Consider the following 21,122-nt stretch of genomic DNA (forward strand, 5'->3'; position numbering starts at 1 on the left):
ACACACCTACCTACTAACTGACATATAACAGAGATACATAATACAGACAATTTTATTCCTAAGTTATCATTTTAATTAGAGATATGATTTTAGCAGTTCCTCTTTCAATGATTTTTTAAAGGTTTTTAAGGTATTAGTCATTTTTAGATTTTCATCAAGCTTGTTCCAGATCTGTGGACCCCTGCATGCTATGCTTAGGCTAGCACAATTTAGCCTTCTCCTCTTGCCAGATATAAGATGCTTGTTTCTTGTGTTGTGGATGTGCAGTGGTTGGCAGACTGGGATAAGCTCAGACAGTCTGTGATTCATGTTGTTGACAACTTGATACATAATTGATGCGTTTTGATGAATGTTAAATTCAGCGAGCCTCAGGAGACCAAAGCGATGGAAAAGAGGCTTTGAGGGCGCTCGATACCCGGACCATGACAGCACTCGTAGTACCCTCTTTTGTAGGCTTTCTAGTTTTTTGAGATGGCTGGGGTATGTGTTGCACCATATGACGTTACAGTAATTAATGAGGGATTCAAACAGGGTTTTGTATAAAGTGAGAAGGGCAGGCAAGGGAAGAAAATGATGTATTTTGCAGAATAAGCCAACATATTTGGACAGTTTTGTTTGTAGGTATTTTATCTTTACATCAGCCAGGGACGTCTCAGACTGGCCCCGCCCCTCCCTGCCTCTTTACATCAGCCAGGGACGTCTCAGACTGGCCCCGCCCCTCCCTGCCTCTTTACATCAGCCAGGGACGTCTCAGACTGGCCCCGCCCCTCCCTGCCTCTTGACGTCAGCCAGGGACGTCTCAGACTGGCCCCGCCCCTCCCTGCCTCTTTACATCAGCCAGGGACGTCTCAGACTGGCCCCGACCCTCCCTGCCTCTTAAAGGAACATGACAACATTATGGGAAATGTGCTTACCGTGTTCTCCAGAGTCAGACAAGATGGATACTGATTTCCTATCTGTACATTCAGTAGAAAGCTATTCGGCTGCAAGCTAGCCTAGCTTAGCACAAATTAATGGAAGCGGAAACGGACCAGCTAGTCTAGCAGTTGGCCAAAAAGTTAACACCTCTCCCGGAGTTTTAAGCTAGGCTAGCTGGTCCATATCCACTTCCATTTATTTGTGCTAAGCTAGGCTAGCTTGTAGCCAGCCTTCTATTGAACACACAGAGAGGAAATTAGTATTTATCTTCTTGTCTGACTCTGGAGAAGACGGTAAGTGCATTTCCCATAATTTTGGCACATTCCTTTAACATCAGCCAGGGACGTCTCATACTGGCCTTTGCTTATTCAGTGCACTAAGCACTAAGCACTGCTCCAGTGTAATCAAGCACCAGGTCTGTTTAGTTAGAGCTGCCTCCCCCATACTGAACCTCCGTCATCACAGAGGAAAAGTCTGACCCAGTTACACACCATTATTCTACAGGCATACAGTACCAGTCATTTTTATCCAGGTACTGTATAAGTTGAGTGCATGCATGCAATTTGTATTCTGCTAATATCATGCAGTTATTATTACTGCTCCACCCTGCCTTGAACATTTTGGGAAATACACTTATTTGCTAACTTCCCCAGAGTTAGACAAGAAGATCTATAACAGTTTCATCTCTGTGTCTCCAATAGCCTCAGAGCAGAGAGAGGTCCAGATGCATGCTAGCCTAGCAGGGTGGAGGGGGAGGAGCAGGGTGGAGGGGGAGGAGCAGGGTGGAGGGGGAGGAGCAGGGTGGTGCAGCCCAGGGGGGCGGAACACTCCGGACCAGCGTGGAGGGGGAGGAGCAGGGTGGAGGGGGAGGAGCAGGGTGGTGCAGCCCAGGGGGGCGGACCAGGGTGGAGGGGGAGGAGCAGGGTGGTGCAGCCCAGGGGGGCGGAGCAGGGTGGAGGGAGGAGCAGGGTGGAGGGGGAGGAGCAGGGTGGTGCAGCCCAGGGGGGCGGACCAGGGTGGAGGGGGAGGAGCAGGGTGGTGCAGCCCAGGGGGGCGGAGCAGGGTGGAGGGAGGAGCAGGGTGGTGCAGCCCAGGGGGGCGGAGCAGGGTGGAGGGGGAGGAGCAGGGTGGAGGGGGAGGAGCAGAGTGGTGCAGCCCAGGGGGGTGGAGCAGGGTGGAGGGGAAGGAGCAGGGTGGTGCAGCCCAGGGGGGTGGAGCAGGGTGGAGGGAGGAGAGACAGGGTGGTGCAGCCCAGGGGGGTGGAGCAGGGTGGAGGGAGGAGAGACAGGGTGGTGCAGCCCAGGGGGGTGGAGCAGGGTGGAGGGGGGGGAGCAGGGTGGAGGGAGGAGAGACAGGGTGGAGGGGGAGGAGCAGGGTGGTGCAGCCCAGGGGGGTGGAGCAGGGTGGAGGGGGGGGAGCAGGGTGGAGGGGGAGGAGCAGGGTGGTGCAGCCCAGGGGGGCGGAGCAGGGTGGAGGGGGGGGAGCAGGGTGGAGGGGGAGGAGCAGGGTGGTGCAGCCCAGGGGGGTGGAGCAGGGTGGAGGGGGGGGAGCAGGGTGGAGGGGGAGGAGCAGGGTGGTGCAGCCCAGGGGGGTGGAGCAGGGTGGAGGGGGAGGAGCAGGGTGGTGCAGCCCAGGGGGGTGGAGCAGGGTGGAGGGGGAGGAGCAGGGTGGTGCAGCCCAGGGGGGTGGAGCAGGGTGGAGGGAGGAGAGACAGGGTGGTGCAGCCCAGGGGGGTGGAGCAGGGTGGAGGGGGAGGAGCAGGGTGGTGCAGCCCAGGGGGGTGGAGCAGGGTGGAGGGGGGGGGGGGCAGGGTGGAGGGGGAGGAGCAGGGTGGTGCAGCCCAGGGGGGTGGAGCAGGATGGAGGGAGGAGAGACAGGGTGGTGCAGCCCAGGGGGGTGGAGCAGGGTGGAGGGGGAGGAGCAGGGTGGAAGGAGGAGAGACAGGGTGGTGCAGCCCAGGGGGGTGGACCAGGGTGGCGGGGGAGGAGCATGGTGGAGGGGGAGGAGCAGGGTGGTGCAGCCCAGGGGGATAGGGCCCAAAGTGTGTGGTGGTAGGGGGAGGGGGGGCAGAGGGGGAAACGCTCACTTGAGTTCTATGCAGTTGAGTTCTATGCAGGTGAGGTATATTATCTAAAGCGTTTTACAAATGATGCCTCACATTCACCCATTCACTCACCAATCCACACACCGACGGCGGAGCTGACCATGCAAGGTCACCTTCTCATTAACCCCAGCAGTTAGGGGTTAAGTGTCTTGCTCAAGGACACTTCGACACGTTGCCGTTAGGAGCTCGAATCGAACCGGGAACCGTCTGATTATTTACCAGACAATTGCTCTACCTCCTGAGCCACTGTCGCCCTGAGTTCTATGCAGTTGAGTTCTATGCAGGTGAGTTCTATGCAGCTGAGTTCTATGCAGGTGAGTTCTATGCAGGTGAGTTCTATGCAAGTGAGTTCTATGCAAGTGAGTTCTATGCAGGTGAGTTCTATGCAGGTGAGTTCTATGCAGCTGAGTTCTATGCAGCTGAGTTCTATGCAGGTGAGTTATATGCAGGTGAGTTCTATGCAGCTGAGTTCTATGCAGGTGAGTTCTATGCAGCTGAGTTCTATGAAAGTGAGTTCTATGCAGCTGAGTTCTATGCAGGTGAGTTCTATGCAGTGGTCCTGCAGCGCGACACAGGGGACAGCAGTAGAGAAACGGAGCAGGGAAAGAGCCCAAGTCAAAAGGTTATGTAATGACAAACACAAGTCTTAGCATCACTACAGCTGATTCCAGGTCTGCTGTCACTACAGCCAAGGAATAAGCTACATCTTGACTGATGGAAAAAGATGTTGAGCCAATTATTTTCACTTCCAGATAAGAGAAAAAGAGTGTTATTTAGCTGAGCAGTGTAATAACTCTTCCTCTCAAACATGTTTTGCAAACACAGCAAAATAAACTTGCTTTAGCGTTAAAGGAACACGCCAACGCCAACATTATGGGAAATGTGTTTGCCGTCTTCTCCAGAGTCAAACTAGAATATAGAAACCAATTTCCTCTCTGTGCGTTCAATAGAAAGCTATCCGGCTGCAAGCTAGCCTAGCTTAGCTGTAACTGAGGGGTACAATTCCCTGACTGTATTGATAAGTATGGTATCATTAAACCACTACCGCTTTATGTACTTTAATTACTGGCCATACAGTACACAATATCTAAATATGATGAACACTTTCCCACCATGAAACCAGGTCCACACAAAGGTAATAATCAAATATTTAATATATAGCAAAAGGTACATATAATATTCACCATTACATTTATGATTTGGGGCAGGGTGGAGGGGGAGGAGCAGGGTGGTGCAGCCCAGGGGGGTGGAGCAGGGTGGAGGGAGGAGAGACAGGGTGGTGCAGCCCAGGGGGGTGGAGCAGGGTGGAGGGGGAGGAGCAGGGTGGAAGGAGGAGAGACAGGGTGGTGCAGCCCAGGGGGGTGGACCAGGGTGGCGGGGGAGGAGCATGGTGGAGGGGGAGGAGCAGGGTGGTGCAGCCCAGGGGGATAGGGCCCAAAGTGTGTGGTGGTAGGGGGAGGGGGGGCAGAGGGGGAAACGCTCACTTGAGTTCTATGCAGTTGAGTTCTATGCAGGTGAGGTATATTATCTAAAGCGTTTTACAAATGATGCCTCACATTCACCCATTCACTCACCAATCCACACACCGACGGCGGAGCTGACCATGCAAGGTCACCTTCTCATTAACCCCAGCAGTTAGGGGTTAAGTGTCTTGCTCAAGGACACTTCGACACGTTGCCGTTAGGAGCTGGAATCGAACCGGGAACCGTCTGATTATTTACCAGACGATTGCTCTACCTCCTGAGCCACTGTCGCCCTGAGTTCTATGCAGTTGAGTTCTATGCAGGTGAGTTATATGCAGCTGAGTTCTATGCAGGTGAGTTCTATGCAGGTGAGTTCTATGCAAGTGAGTTCTATGCAAGTGAGTTCTATGCAGGTGAGTTCTATGCAGGTGAGTTCTATGCAGCTGAGTTCTATGCAGCTGAGTTCTATGCAGGTTCTATGCAGCTGAGTTCTATGCAGGTGAGTTCTATGCAGTGGTCCTGCAGCGCGACACAGGGGACAGCAGTAGAGAAACGGAGCAGGGAAAGAGCCCAAGTCAAAAGGTTATGTAATGACAAACACAAGTCTTAGCATCACTACAGCTGATTCCAGGTCTGCTGTCACTACAGCCAAGGAATAAGCTACATCTTGACTGATGGAAAAAGATGTTGAGCCAATTATTTTCACTTCCAGATAAGAGAAAAAGAGTGTTATTTAGCTGAGCAGTGTAATAACTCTTCCTCTCAAACATGTTTTGCAAACACAGCAAAATAAGCCTGCTTTAGCGTTAAAGGAACACGCCAACGCCAACATTATGGGAAATGTGTTTGCCGTCTTCTCCAGAGTCAAACTAGAATATAGAAACCAATTTCCTCTCTGTGCGTTCAATAGAAAGCTATCCGGCTGCAAGCTAGCCTAGCTTAGCTGTAACTGAGGGGTACAATTCCCTGACTGTATTGATAAGTATGGTATCATTAAACCACTACCGCTTTATGTACTTTAATTACTGGCCATACAGTACACAATATCTAAATATGATGAACACTTTCCCACCATGAAACCAGGTCCACACAAAGGTAATAATCAAATATTTAATATATAGCAAAAAGTACATATAATATTCACCATTACATTTATGATTTGAATGCTCTTGTAAGGCAAATGAGTACTCGTAGGCAAATCAACACTGAATGTCCAATCTCGGGTTACGCAGGAAGCAAGTATACAACCTGGCTCTTAGGGAATTATATCTATGGTCACTTAATGATTATAGCTGGATATACTGTAGGGGTCCTGCCGGTTGTAAGCCAGTAGGGGGGGTAGGAGAGCCGTCGGCCGTATCCCGTCTGGTCAACGATGTCTAGGGAGACTTCACGTACAGAAGACAGTGCAGTAGAATCTTGATCCACAGATGAATACACCTTGGCTCTCTTGTAGGCTGTAGCTGTAGCTCCACAGTGAAGAAGAAGCGAGGCGACCTCAGTCTGGTCTGAGCGCCGTCTCACCTTGACTCCTTTCGGGGTAGATCCAACACTCACCGGTGTTGGCGATTATCCGCTCCACAAATCAAAGTACCAAAGCAAATATATATTCCATGCCGCATAGGGCTCAGCAGTCGTCGGGTAGGTAATCCAATGTACAGGTCCACTCGGTCCTCGCCTAGAACTCCTCGGATGAAGCACCACGTGTGGTCTGCCCAACCTGGTTAAGACTCTAGATAACACGAGGAAGCGATGGGGGTGCTGCTCACTTTAGAACTCTAACCGCACGATGCACCATACATAATAGACTATTATTACTTAATAGAAATACAGTGCCAAACTCTGGCAATTCAGCTATTAATTCGCACGAGGTCTCACTGCTATTCTAAGGCCAAACAGGCCATACTACACCGCACGCGGTATCGTGGGGTGAGGCTTCACGTTCTGTTACTTAGTTGGGTAGAAGGGTAAAGGGATAAGAGGAATTCTACATTTCTTGCGCCATATTTATATGCACGGTGAACAAATAGTGCCACTCTGCTTTCGGTAGCCGTATTCCTGCGCGGAGCCGGGGCTAGTAAGGGCATGTCTCGTCGGTACCTTTGAACTTGAACGCCAGGGGCTGGTCCCTGGCGCCTGGTCCTTTTGTCCAATAAGAGAATGAACTATTATGGGCTGTAGTAGAATAAAGGAATATTCCGTGTATATGTACAAGGAATATACAAGGGATATCAACGATATACAAATACTATTCAATATATATCCATAAATAAATATATATATTCGGTTTAATCTGATCCTTCACAACATTAGCAGTGCACAAATTAATGGAAGTGGATACAGACCACTAGCCTAGCTTAAAACTCTGGGAGAGATGTTTTTGGCCAACAGCCAAAGCCAAGGGCTTCTACTGTACATGTAGACTAGCTGGTCCGTGTCCGTTTCCGCTTTTTGTGCTAAGCCAGGCTAGCTTGCAGCCGGATAGCTTTCTACTGAACGCACAGAGAGGAAATTGGTATCTATCTTCTTGTCTGACTCTGGAGAAGACGGTAGGCCCATAACCCATAACGTTGGCATGTTCCTTTAAGGATGATTCCCCCAGTCCATGCCGAGGTTCTAGAAGTACAAACGTACGTAGATCCATCCTTCTCTCCATTCACACAACCTTCATCAGAGCAGACGCCGTCGTACCATTATCTGCCCATCCTGACGTACCGGTGTGCCGTGATAAAAAGGTTGTGGAGGACGAAAAGCTTGTAAAAAATATATAATAGACCTAAGTGAATTATTACTTGGGTCCAAGTGTGCAAAGAGTGCAATAGAGGAGGGGAAAAGTTCACTAAAAGCTGTGAAGTTCTATGCAGCGGCCCTGCGGCACGGCACGGGAGACCCGAGCAGAGGAATAACTAAAGAAGAATGAGGGACAATCTCACTTAGAGGCTCTAAATGATATGACATGGTCCTGTGGCGCGGCACAGGGGGACGAGGGAGACCGTCTTTCATCCCCTCCGCTCCTCCTACTCCCCTTTTCTTAACATCTGCCCGCTCTCCCATTCCCCGTGTTATCTTTCCTCCTTTGTTCATTTCCTTTTCTTAAATGTCTTCTTTTTTCCCTCTCCCTCCAGGGCCTAGTCGCCTCCAGGGCACGTTCAGATGACAAGGTCTCAGAGGAGGAGGAGGAGGAGAAGGGGAACGCGCCATTGTAACTTCCTCTAACTTAATCTCTTCTATTCTCTCACTCCCCCTCTCTCCCCCCAGTAATCTGCACTCTGAGGGACGGTTCTGACTACGACATGTCGGGAGATAGAAAAGACATTAACATATCTCCTCTTCTCGTTGCTTCACACGTCTCTCCAGTCGCCCTCAGGAACTGTTTGCAGCGGCAGACTACAATGAGTTGTAGGAAAGGAAGAACAAGCTATAGTAATATAATGTATACTCTCTTCTCCTCCTCTCCTCTCCTCTCATCTCCTCTCCTCTCCTCTCCTCTCCTCTCCTCTCCTCTCCTCTCCTCTCCTCTCATCTCCTCTCCTCTCTTCTCCTCCTCTCCTCTCCTCTCCTCTCATCTCCTCTCCTCTCTTCTCCTCTTCTCTTCTCCTCTCCTCTCCTCTTCTCTTCTCTTCTCTTCTCTTCTCTTCTCTTCTCTTCTCTTCTCTTCTCTTCTCTTCTCTTCTCTTCTCTTCTCTTCTCTCTTATCCTCTCCTCTCCTCTCCTCTCCTCTCTTCTCTTCTCTTCTCTTCTCTTCTCTTCTCTTCTCTTCTCTTCTCTTCTCTTCTCTTCTCTTCTCTCTCTTCTCCTCTCTTCTCCTCTCTTCTCCTCTCCTCTCCTCCTCCTCTCCTCTCCTCTCCTCTCCTCTCCTCTCCTCTCCTCTCCTCTCCTCTCCTCTCCTCTCCTCTCCTCTCCTCTCCTCTCCTCTCCTCTCCCTCCTCTCCTCTCCTCTCCTCTCCTCTCCTCTTCTCTTCTCTTCTCTTCTCCTCTCCTCTCCTCTCCTCTCCTCTCCTCTCCTCTCCTCTCCTCTCCTCTCCTCTCTCCTCTCCTCTCCTCTCCATCCCTCCCTCCAGACATCCTGGCCCCCAGGGACTGTTCTGACTACAACGGCGTGACGGAGAGGAAGAATGGTGTGTACAGAGTGATGCCTGACCACCGTGAGGGGACCTTTGACGTCTTCTGCGACCTGGAGTCCTTCGGTGGCGGCTGGACCGTCATCCAGCAGAGACTCAACGGTTCGGTCAACTTCAACAGGACCTGGGCTGAGTACAAGAAGGGCTTTGGAGACCTCAGGTAGGCTGTGGGTTCAAATCCAACCTGGGTAGACCTCTTATGCATTAAGGCTTTTGTGATGTAGGTATGTAGGGGTGGATGTTCAAAACTCAGCCAGAGATATGGGGTACTGTATGTGTTTTAGGTTCCAATCCATGAGAAAAGCTTTGAGGACCCTGAGGATGAGGTTCAAATCCTATATATCAACTCTGCCATTCTGCCATTGAGCAGGGCACTTTATTCTAATGGTGTAATGTTTCGGCAAAGTTGCAAATGTATTGTAAGGCCAAATCTTTCAACTGTTAAAATAAATAAAGCAAAACACTTTCTTGTTACATTGTCCTCCTCTCCTCTCTCCTTTCCTCTTCTCTCTCCTCTCCTGTCTCCTCTTTCTCCTTCCCTCTCCTCTTATCTCCTTTCTCTCTCCTCTCCTCTCCTCTCCTCTCCTCTCCTCTCCTCTCCTCTCCTCTCCTCTCCTCTCCTCTCCTCTCCTCTCCTCTCCTCTCCTCTCCTCTCCTCTCCTCTCCTCTCCTCTCCTCCCCTTTCCTCCGCTGTAGGGGATATATTCTGGGTGGGTAATCACTGTATCCTTGTTATTCAAAGACGTGGCTGTCATTTAAAGCCCTTTTGCTATTTAAAGACGTGCTGTTATTTAAAGACGTGTTGTTATTTAAAGCATCTCCTCCCCCTTCCCCCCACTCGTACTGTATCTCCTAAAAGAGACAGCTGACTCCTGACTGTAATGTCCAGATCCACTAGCACCAAGCTAAAAAGGAACATTCACCCTAAAATATAATTGAATTGTACTCTGATACAGAGGTGTAGGCCATACACTCATTTGGACATAATAGCTCAAACTAAATTATTACTAACTTGACTAATTCAATGTCAACGTACCAACTCCAAAAAGTGTCTCTTGATGACAAATTCAAGTGTTGATGCTCTGATTTCCAGTGTAGGGAGACAGCTGGCAGCTTTTATTAAATATTGAATTCACAATTCATGATCACTTGGCAAAAATAGGGTGGAATAAAACATTTAAAATGTATTTAAATAGAGCTCCTCAGGACCCTCTCCTCTCTGGTTCCAGAAGAATGTTCTCTGTGTCCATAGCCTTGGGCAAAGATTAAGCTTAGCCACAATACTGTAATTATACTATGCAACAGAGATAGCCAGCTTTTTAAATCGCAGCTTGCTGAAATGTATGCAAGTGCTTTACAATATCAAGAAACCTGGGGTTTCTATGTTACATGATAAAATAATGTATCTAAAGCTAATCTTAATTCTGGCCAGAGGCTACAGCCATAGAGAAAATACCCTGCGTGATCCTATCCTCAACCTGTCTCCTGCTGTCCCCCCCCCCCCTCCTCTTTTTGAGAGGGTAATAACTATGCTACCTGCTGACCACGTTTTATAATCTCTCCTCTCCCTCCCCATCTCTCCTCTCCTCCCCCATCCTATCATGTCCTCTCCTCCCCCCTCCTATCATGTCCGCTCCTCTCCTCCCCTCTCCTATCATGTCCTCTCCTCTCCTCCCCTCTCCTATCATGTCCTCTCCTCCCCTCCCCTCTCCTATCATGTCCTCTCCTCCCCTCCCCTCTCCTATCATGTCCTCTCCTCCCCTCCCCTCTCCTATCATGTCCTCTCCTCTCCTCTCCTCCCCTCTCCTATCATGTCCTCTCCTCCCCTCCCCTCTCCTATCATGTCCTCTTCTCCCCTCCCCTCTCCTATCATGTCCTCTCCTCCCCTCCCCTCTCCTATCATGTCCTGTCCTCTCCTCTCCTATCATGTCCTCTCCTCCCCTCTCCTATCATGTCCTCTCCTCCCCTCTGCTATCATGTCCTCTCCTCCCCTCTCCTATCATGACCTCTCCCCCCCTCTCCTATCATGACCTCTCCCCCCCCTCTCGTATCATGTCCTCTCCTCCCCTCTCCTATCATGTCCTCTCCTCCCCTCTCCTATCATGACCTCTCCCCCCTCTCCTATCATGTCCTCTCCTCCCCTCTCCTATCATGTCCTCTCCTCCCCTCTCCTATCATGTCCTCTCCTCCCCTCTGCTATCATGTCCTCTCCTCCCCTCTCCTATCATGACCTCTCCCCCCCTCTCCTATCATGTCCTCTCCTCCCCTCTCCTATCAGGACCTCTCCCCCCTCTCCTATAATGTCCTCTCCCCCCTCTCCTCTCCATTCCTCTCCTCTCCTCTCCCTCCTCTCCTTTCCTCTCCCCCCTCTCCTATCATGTCCTCTCCTCCCCTCTCATGTCCTCTCCTCCCCTCTCCTATCATGTCCTCTCCTCCCCTCTCCTCTCATGTCCTCTCCTCCCCTCTCCTCCCATGTCCTCTCCTCCCCTCTCCTATCATGTCCTCTCCTCTCCTCCCCTCTCCTCTCATGTCCTCTCCTCCCCTCTCCTATCATGTCCTCTCCTCCCCTCTCCTATCATGTCCTCTCCTCCCCTCTCCTATCATGTCCTCTCCTCTCCTCTCCTCCCCTCCATCACCACATATATGGACTGAACCATTTGGTGGGGGGGGGGGGGGGGGGGGGATATTGCCACTGCGATATGATTTGTGATATCAGAGGGAATGATAATTTTTTGGTTTCATCATTATCCTTTTTTGATCATGTTTTTAGCAGGGAGGGTCTGGACTCTGGACCAAAACAAAGATATTCCGTTAGGTCTATGGGATATGATTTATAGGCCACGGCTTCCCTGCAGCTCCGCGATACTAGAATAGCATTTTGACACATTTTTCCTTCACCAGATATCGCAGCCTCCAGTGATAGGGAATTTGATTTACACTGTCCATTAGCAGAGGCCTTGCATGGAATGGTAGAGTAGGTAAAATACTGGAAAAGCATGATATTACAGTTCCACTGTGACTTGTTTACAAGATCCAGTAATACGACACCAAATTGTTACATTTCTGTTGATATATTTCTCATAAATCACAACACAGAGCAACCGTTGTTGTTCTCTCCTCCTGTACTGTTCTCTCCTTCTGTACTGTTCTCTCCTCCTGTACTGTTCTCTCCTCCTGTACTGTTCTCTCCTCCTGTACTGTTCTCTCCTCCTGTACTGTACTCTCCTCATGTACTTTTCTCTCCTCTTGTACTGTTCTCTCCTCCTGTACTGGTCTCTCCTCCTGTACTGTTCTCTCCTCCTGTACTGTTCTCTCCTCCTGTACTGTTCTCTCCTCCTGTACTCTAATCCTGTTTAGAGGTAGATGCTGGCTAGGTAATTACAATACTGACACCTGGTGAGCAAATCCACAGACATAATGTTGATTGATAACCTTGATTATCTCCTATCTCTCCTCTCCTCTCCCCTCCCCTCTTTCCCACCACTTCTCCTCTCTTCTCTACTCTCCCCCCTCTTCTCTTCTCTCCTCTCCTCTCCTCCCCCCACCCCTCTCCTCTTTCCCACCTCTCCTCTCCTCTCCTCTCCTCTCCTCTCCTCTCCTCTCCTCTCCTCTCCTCTCCTCTCCTCTCCTCTCCTCTCCTCCCCTCCCCTCTCCTCTTTCCCACCTCTTCTCCTCCCCTCTCCTCTCTCCCACCTCCTCTCCTCTCCTCTCCTCTCCTCTCCTCTCCTCTCCTCTCCTCTCCTCTCCTCTCCTCTCCTCTCCTCTCCCCTCCCCTCTTTCTACCTCTTCTCCTCCCCTCTCCTCTCCTCTCTCCCTCCTCTCCTCTCCTCTCCTCTCCTCTCCTCTCCTCTCCTCTCCTCTCCTCTCCTCTCCTCTCCTCTCCCCTCCCCTCTCCTCTCCTCTTTCACACCTCTTCTCCTCCCCTCTCCTCTCCTCTCCTCTCCTCTTTCCCACCTCTCCTCTCCTCTCCTCCTCTCCTCTCCTCTCCTCTCCTCTCCTCTCCTCTCCTCTCCTCTCCTCTCTCTCCCCTCCCCTCTCCTCTTTCCCACCTCTTCTCCTCCCCTCTCCTCTCTCCCACCTCTTCTCCTCTCCTCTCCTCTCCTCTCCTCTCCTCTCCTCTCCTCCCCTCCCCTCTCCTCTTTCCCACCTCTTCTCCTCCCCTCTCCTCTCTCCCACCTCTTCTCCTCTCCTCTCCTCTCCTCTCCTCTCCTCTCCTCTCCTCTCCTCTCCTCTCCTCTCCTCTCCTCTCCTCTCCTCTCCTCTCCCCTCCCCTCTTTCTACCTCTTCTCCTCCCCTCTCCTCTCCTCTCTCCCTCCTCTCCTCTCCTCTCCTCTCCTCTCCTCTCCTCTCCTCTCCTCTCCCCTCCCCTCTCCTCTCCTCTTTCACACCTCTTCTCCTCCCCTCTCCTCTCCTCTCCTCTCCTCTCCTCTCATCTCCTCTCCTCTCCTCTCCTCTCCTCTCCTCTCCTCTCCCCTCTCCTCTCTCCCTCCTCTTCTCCTCTCCTGTAGGGGTGAGTTTTGGATGGGTAATGACCGTATCCACCAGCTGACCAAGTCGAAAGACATGCTCATTCGCATCGAGCTGGAGGACTTTGAAGGCGTGAGGGAATATGCCAAGTATGACCAGTTCTATGTGGCCAACGAGTACCTCCGCTACAGGCTCTCTATCAGCGGATACAGGTGAGAGATTCAACATTTATTTATACCAGATTTGGTCTATTTGACTGTATTTTTATTGATTAATTATTGCAAGGAACAGAAAGTACACAAGACCGAAGACATGATCATTTACTTGTTAGATATGTTCGATTATCCATTTCAAATGTTTGGGTCATATTCTTGAGCCCATGATGCTCCACCCGTGGTATGTTTTGGCTCTTTGGTCCTCCATGTCAAAAAGGTTGGACACCCCAATTTATACCATGGGTTATTACACTTTTTAAGCCATGGACCCAAACTACTACTGTTATCGTGTAGGGACCCACCCGAAGACGGCCTGTGAGTTCTTCTGTTGGGTCCTTGCCCATGGTTTAATAAACCAGGCTCTGTACTGTGCAAGCATATACCAACACTCTGTGATTCTAGGAGTGCGAGGTCAGTCCGTTGCTAATGATGGATAGTTCAATAACTTTTTCATTATCCTCTTGTTTTCTGCACCATGAAAGAAGGAATAAAGATGGAGTGCACTAAGAGGAGATTAAAACACAGCAATGCAATTATTTACGGAATAAAGTTTAAAAGTGTAATAATGTTCTCCGACAGAGGCTCCCTGGTCCTGCATCTAGGCTCTTGGTATTAACCTGTTAATCTGTAGACCGTTTTCGCCCTAAAGGTACATGCCTAAGTAAATGGAAGATTGCTCCACTTCTGCAAGGTCAATTTGCATGTTCTTGGTATCTAGGAACATCTAGGGACCTGGGGGTATGTATTTCCAGTGTCAAAAATATTGTGTCTGTTACTAGGCTGAGTAAATTGTAATGAATGAATTAATTATGATTAATTATGATTTATGATTTTGATGATGATGATCAAAAATGTATACGGGGCACGAGAAAATGCTCACTGAGCTCATTCACCACCTTATTGAGATCATGTGTACAAACATTCTAAGCAAATGAACCGCGGGAAGATGATTAAACAGAAGGATTTGTAGATACAGTAATTAATGATAATCGACTTTAATTATAAATTCATATTTGACCTTGAACTTGACCTTGACCTTATTATGGCCAAATCATACATCTATGGATAGGGAAAATGCTCATCTTTCCAATGGCAGGGTTGAATCTGGATTTAGTCATTTCTTGCGGTTTTTACGATAATTAGCATTTTCCGATACATTTGTATTTCCGATAAAACATATAAAACATCGGTAAAAATGAAAATATACAATTTGACTACTGTTTTTGATAGGGTTATGGTCTTTACTCTTAGCTACAAAAAAAATATTTAAAAACATTGACCTCTTAACATCCAAGGGCCCACATGTGGACGATTCTTTGCCGACCTCTAGTGGCTCGGGTGTGCATTTCTTTTAATACAATATATACATAGAATTAAAGCCCTATTTGTTGCCTGTCGATCGCCCTTTCAGGTGACAAAATCCGTTCAGCGGTTCTCGAGTTACATGCCGATATGTGAGGCGTGCCCCAAAGTACGCAAAAGTACACATTACCACCCCCGACTGTATTCTTATTCGTATTCCTATTCTTATTTTGACTTTTGACTAACTAAATGTTCATTGTAAGAGATCTGTGGTGCTGGATTTTGCCTCGGGATCAATAAAGTACTTCTATTCTATTCTATTCTATCATGTCATGGAGCTGTAATTAACACAACACAAGGAGTCAATGTCCCTGATGACATCACTGGTGGCCATATTCAAACTAATTTACACTCAATAACTGTGAAACAAAATGAATGTGTGCAAAACTGTTTAGAGTTTTTGGACGTGTGTGAGATTATGTGCAAAATAAATTGGCATCGGTTTTTTTGTGAAGTGCCCCTTTAAACAGTTTGAAAAACGTGCACTAAAAGCAGGTCCAACACACACATGTAGTGAGTGTTCTCAACCTTTTTTTCAATTTGGATCCCCGAATCCATACACAGACCCTCATTTTATAAGACTTTTGTCTGAGAAGATCCTTGTTGCTAGATATGATTTAGTTGGGGAGAGAACAGTGGAAAGAGTGACAACAAATCAAAATAGCATCATATACAGTATGATACAGTATGATACAATACATGTAGTGTATTCTCCCACTGGGCTTAACTTCTAGTGAATGGAAAAGTGAAAATAAAAATCTCCAGTCTTCATGGGACTCCCTGAAACCTTCCACAAGGACCCTCTCCACTAGCCAGAGTTAGTGTGCGTCTCCACTGTCTTTAGAACCTGGCCCTGGCTGAGACAGACACCTTTCACAACCTGGCCAGACCTGGCTAGACCCTGGCTGAGACAGACACCTTTCACAACCTGGCCAGACCTGGCTAGACCCTGGCTGAGACAGACACCTTTCACAACCTGGCCTGACCTGGCTAGACCCTGGCTGAGACAGACACCTTTCACAACCTGGCCAAAGCCGGCTGGGAGTGTTGCATCATCATGGTTTACACCACAGTTGGTGCTGTGAATTTTTGAAAGGTTGCCTAGCAACCGCCAACCGGAGAGTTTACAAGAAACACAATGGAGACACAAACCCAACCATACACCATACCAAAACTGGGGCCTAACCAAATAAATGGTTTGGTTCCTGTTGGTTGTCAGATAACCTGTTAAACCTTAAGGTCCCCCTATAGGGGGACCCTGCTTTTCTTTATCATAAATCGATCAATAGAGACCGTAATAGATCCCCAATTATCATATCATGGGGTAGCCACATGGAAAGCCAAACTCATTGGCTACAACCCTGTGCAAAGATTTCCGAGATCACCAAATGATTGATGGAGCTAGAGCCCCGGGAGTCAGGGGTGGTAATGTGTACTTTTGCATACTTTTGGGGCACGCCTCACATATCGGCATGTAACTCGAGAACCGCTGAACGGATTTTGTCACCTGAAAGGGCAATCGACAAGCAACAAATAGGGCTTTAATTCCATCTATATATTGTATTAAAAGAAATGCACACCCGAGCCACTAGAGGTCGGCAAAGAATCGTCCACATGTGGGCCCTTGGATGTTAAGAGGTCAATGTTTTTAAATATTTTTTTTTGTAGCCAAGAGTAAAGACCATAACCCTATCAAAAACAGTAGTCAAAGTGTATATTTTCATTTTTACCGATGTTTTATATGTTTTATCGGAAATACAAATTTATCGGAAAATGCTAATTATCGTAAAAACCGCAAGAAATGACTGAAATCAACCCTGCCATTGGAAAGAGGAGCATTTTCCCTATTCATAGATGTATGATTTGGCTATAATAAGGTCAAGGTCAAGTTCAAGGTCAAATATGAATTTATAATTAAAGTCGATTATCATTAATTACTGTATCTACAAATACTTCTGTTTAATCATCTTCCCGTGGTTCATTTTCTTAGATTTTTTGTACACATGATCTCAATAAGGTGGTGAATGAGCTCAGTGAGCATTTTCTCATGCCCCGCATACATTTTTTTATCATCATCATCAAAATCATAAATCATAATTAATCATAATTAATTTATTCATTACAATTTACTCAGCCTAGCAACAGACACAATATTTCTGACACTGGAAATACATACCCCCAGGTCCCTAGATGTTCCTAGATACCAAGAACATGCAAATTGACCTTGCAGAAGTGGAGCAATCTTCCATTTACTTAGGCATGTACCTTTAGGCGAAAACGGTCTACAGATAAACAGGCTAAGGCCATCGGTAGGTAGGGAATTTATTATAATTCTTTATTTATTTATTTTTTACGGCGACTATGGATAGGGCATTTTTTTATTTAATTAAAATGTTCGCGACAACATGGATGCATGTACCCTGCCAGCATGTTTAATATCCATAATACTAAAGGTTAAAATACAAAGACACTGTACTACAAAAGTACAAATGTACAAAGGTAGTAGTATAAAAAATGCCACCCCTAAATACTACTCACTAAATATCCTGACGTCAGAGAGCTGTGCAAATATTGTGAAATACTTGCTTTTTATATATTCTCATTATTGACATGGACTGCACTTTTTGACTAAGATTTAACTAAACTTTAGTTTCTTCTTTTTTTTTATGTTTTAGATTTTTTTTTTTTTACTCATAAAATTGGGTCGCACCTAAATCAGCAGGGTCGGTCGGCAACCGGAACCAAACCATTTATTTTGCATGGCCTGGCCATGGCTATAGCCCCAGCCAGGTCGAACATAGCTAATGGAGACACGGCATAAGTTTCTCCTAAAAACAGATTGACGGCTACGTGGAAATAGCCTAAAATAGTAACGATCGATTCCTGACTGGTCTTGTTGTTACAGCGGCACTGCGGGGAACGCCATCAGTTTCAACACGCACTTCAACCACGACCAGAAGTTCTTCACAACGCCGGACCGCGACAACGACATGTACCCGTCTGGAAACTGCGGCGCCTACTACAGCTCCGGCTGGTGGTTCGACGCGTGCATGTCGGCCAACCTCAACGGCAAGTACTACCACAAGAGGTACAAGGGCGTGAGGAACGGCATCTTCTGGGGGACCTGGCACAACCAGACCAGGGAGTTCTACCCCACCAACTACCGGCAGGCCTTCAAGAGCGTCAAGATGATGATAAGGCCCAAGAACTACGCGCCGTAAGAGGAGACCGGATATGAATATATATATATATAATATGACACAGACAGACTGGATATGAATATATGAAGAGACACAGAAATACTGGATATGACAATATGGAGAGACAGACGGACTGGACTCTTATTTGTGGTGGCGCTGTCTGTGGTGGCGGCCAGACAGACAGAATGACTGACTGATGGACAGACACAGACGTAGTAATAACACAGACAGACGGACAATTTGGAGAAAGATGACGCACTTGCACGCCCGCATACACACTTGCACACCCACATACACACCTGCACACCCACATACACACCTGCACGCCAACATACACACCTGCACACCCACATACACACCTGCACACCCACATACACACTTGCACACCCACATACACACCCGCATGAGCACATACACACCTGCACACCCACATACACACCTGCACGCCAACGTACACACTTGCACACCCACATACACACCTGCACGCCGACATACACACCCGCACACCCACATACACAACCGCATGAGCACATACATACTTGCACTTCCACATACACACTTGCACGCCCACATACACACTTGCACACCCACATACACACTTGCACACCCACATACACACTTGCACACCCACATACACACTCGCACGCCCACATACACACTCACACACCTGTATACACACACACACACACACACATAAACATTTAAAAAGATCACAACCCCATAAAAACAACGACAACAAAATGAACAAAGACATCATAAGCTTTTATCAGTGTGATAAAGGTTGGCCTTCAAAACCGGCCAAAAGGATGGTGTTATGGACTGAAGCATGGAGCAGCGTAAAGGTCATGACAGTCAGACACGGTGAAGCGTCACGCTATAAGCTCCCCCAGTGCACCCTACTAACAACTAATGAGGTCTCGTGTTCGTGGGTTTACGGCGGCTGACGGGACATTTTTTTAGTGCGGCTGTAATCAATCATGAAGGTCATCATACTGGGCCGGGGGGGTCAGATTGTTGGTTTTATTGAAATAACCTCTATATAGGCTACAATAAAAAAATATTTTTTTAAAACTCCCCAATATCAACACAGCCTGAGATACAAAATAAAGTACGTCTTGGCAGGTACATTCAGAGCCAACGATAGATAGATAGATAGATAGATAGATAGATAGATAGATAGATAGATAGATAGATAGATAGATAGATAGATAGATAGATAGATAGATAGATAGATAGATAGATAGATAGATAGATAGATAGATAGATAGATAGATAGATAGATAGATAGATAGATAGATAGATAGATAGATAGATAGATAGATAGATAGATAGATAGATAGATAGAGTACAAGACAGACAGACAGACAGACAGACAGACAGACAGACAGACAGACAGACAGACAGACAGACAGACAGACAGACAGACAGACAGACAGACAGACAGACAGACAGATAAATAGATAAGATAGACAGACAGACAGACAGACAGACAGACAGACAGACAGACAGACAGACAGACAGACAGACAGACAGACAGACAGACAGACAGACAGACAGACAGACAGACAGACAGACAGACAGATAGATAGATAGATAGATAGATAGATAGATAGATAGATAGATAGATAGATAGATAGATAGATAGATAGATAGATAGATAGATAGATAGATAGATAGATAGATAGATAGATAGATAGATAGATAGATAGATAGATAGATAGATAGATAGATAGATAGATAGATAGATAGATAGATAGATAGATAGATAGCCATTGGTTATGGAGAGCATACCAACGCTCCCCTTAACACTGCTATGGTGAGATACCAAATCACAGAACTTGATCACCATAATACCACTGGTTAAAATCCCTTTCTATCAATCCCGTAAATCCTAACATTATACACATCAGCTAGAATAACATCCAGAGTTACTTAGCAGCCATGGAGGGTGACCGTCAGCAGTCGTAACTCCACCCATCTCGATGGTCAGAGACAGTCTGTGTAACGAGGAGACGGATCACTGTGATAGTTGTGAACGGGGAAATATGTAACACTAAAGATGCGACAACAACAAAACTATGTATTCAGAGAACATTTTTTAATGTGATTTTATGTTGAGAGCAATGACAATTTACTGCATTTTGAGGTGAAATGTGAGTATTAAAGAACCACTCTGTGTTGTCAGTAATTTACCAGTGACTTAAATTATGAAAGAAAAACAATGACATGTGTGACAGATTCATATACAGTATATATATGGATGACTCCCCATTCAAAGAGATAGGGGACTTGTTTGTCTTGTTAGTTATCAAGATGGCGGCAAAGCAAACTGACTTTTCCAAACATACTTCTCTACTGCTCCCTGGGTACACTGAGCAAGTTCCTCACCATAATGCATGACCCGCCAGTATCCAGATGTAAAAAGTTGTTCCTTAATATATAATTTGTACTATACTGCCACCTTGTGTTTAGAAAATGCTATAGCACCACACACACACACACGCACACACACACGCACGCGCACACGCACACACACACACACACCCCCTTCTACATAGTTTGAGAACGGGAAAGGAGGTTTTCAATTTACGGAAGAGAGAGATGTACAGTATTTATAAAAAATGTGTGGCGAGGTATGAAAGCTTTTATATTACTAATATATGGACTCACATGTGTGACTAATAATGAAACTGTTGTTTGAGTAACGAGAATGAACGTCCAGTATGAGGTTCTTTCAGAGAGTCACGTGTACATTTACACATTTACTGCTTAGCATCTTGTACATAGTCAGGCTTTTCTATCATTCATCTTCAGTTGTCATGTCAATAAAGAGATGCATTTACTTTTTTATATCAAAAACCTAAATAAACTTTCAACTACATGCTTGTGTGAGAGTCCTTATCTGAAGCCAATAGGTATTCGACAGCGCTACTACTACTAATACTACAGTATGTGGTACAGAACTGGGAGTAGGGCTGGGCAATTATTAACAGCATGTACTTCAATTGTTTCATGTTTTTAAGCCAGGTCATGTGTTTAAGCCAGGTCATGTTTTTAAGCCAGGTCATGTTTTTAAGCCAGGTCATGTTTTTAAGCCAGGTCATGTTTTTAAGTCAGGTCATGTTTTTAAACCAGGTCATGTTTTTAAGCCAGGTCATGTTTTTAAGCCAGGTCATGTTTTTAAGCCAGGTCATGTTTTTAAGCCAGGTCATGTTTTTAAGCCAGGTCATGTTTTTAAGTCAGGTCATGTTTTTAAGTCAGGTCATGTTTTT

At 47.0% G+C, this 21,122-nt stretch overlaps 1 protein-coding gene across 1 annotated transcript in view; it reads left to right on the forward strand.

Annotated features, from left to right (window-relative positions):
- fgl2a (fibrinogen-like 2a) overlaps positions 1–20,731 on the forward strand; it is a 59,157-nt gene extending 38,426 nt beyond the window's left edge. The window contains 3 exon segments of the mRNA XM_084330986.1: positions 8,547–8,766; positions 13,115–13,285; positions 17,556–20,731. Coding sequence (XP_084187112.1) covers positions 8,547–8,766; positions 13,115–13,285; positions 17,556–17,871 — 707 coding nt within the window. The 3' untranslated portion in view covers positions 17,872–20,731.
- Positions 20,732–21,122: the final 391 nt, after the last annotated feature.

Source organism: Notolepis coatsorum (assembly GCF_963971535.1).
Source record: "Notolepis coatsorum genome assembly, chromosome: 15".
In the NCBI taxonomy this organism is placed as follows: domain Eukaryota; kingdom Metazoa; phylum Chordata; class Actinopteri; order Aulopiformes; family Paralepididae; genus Notolepis; species Notolepis coatsorum.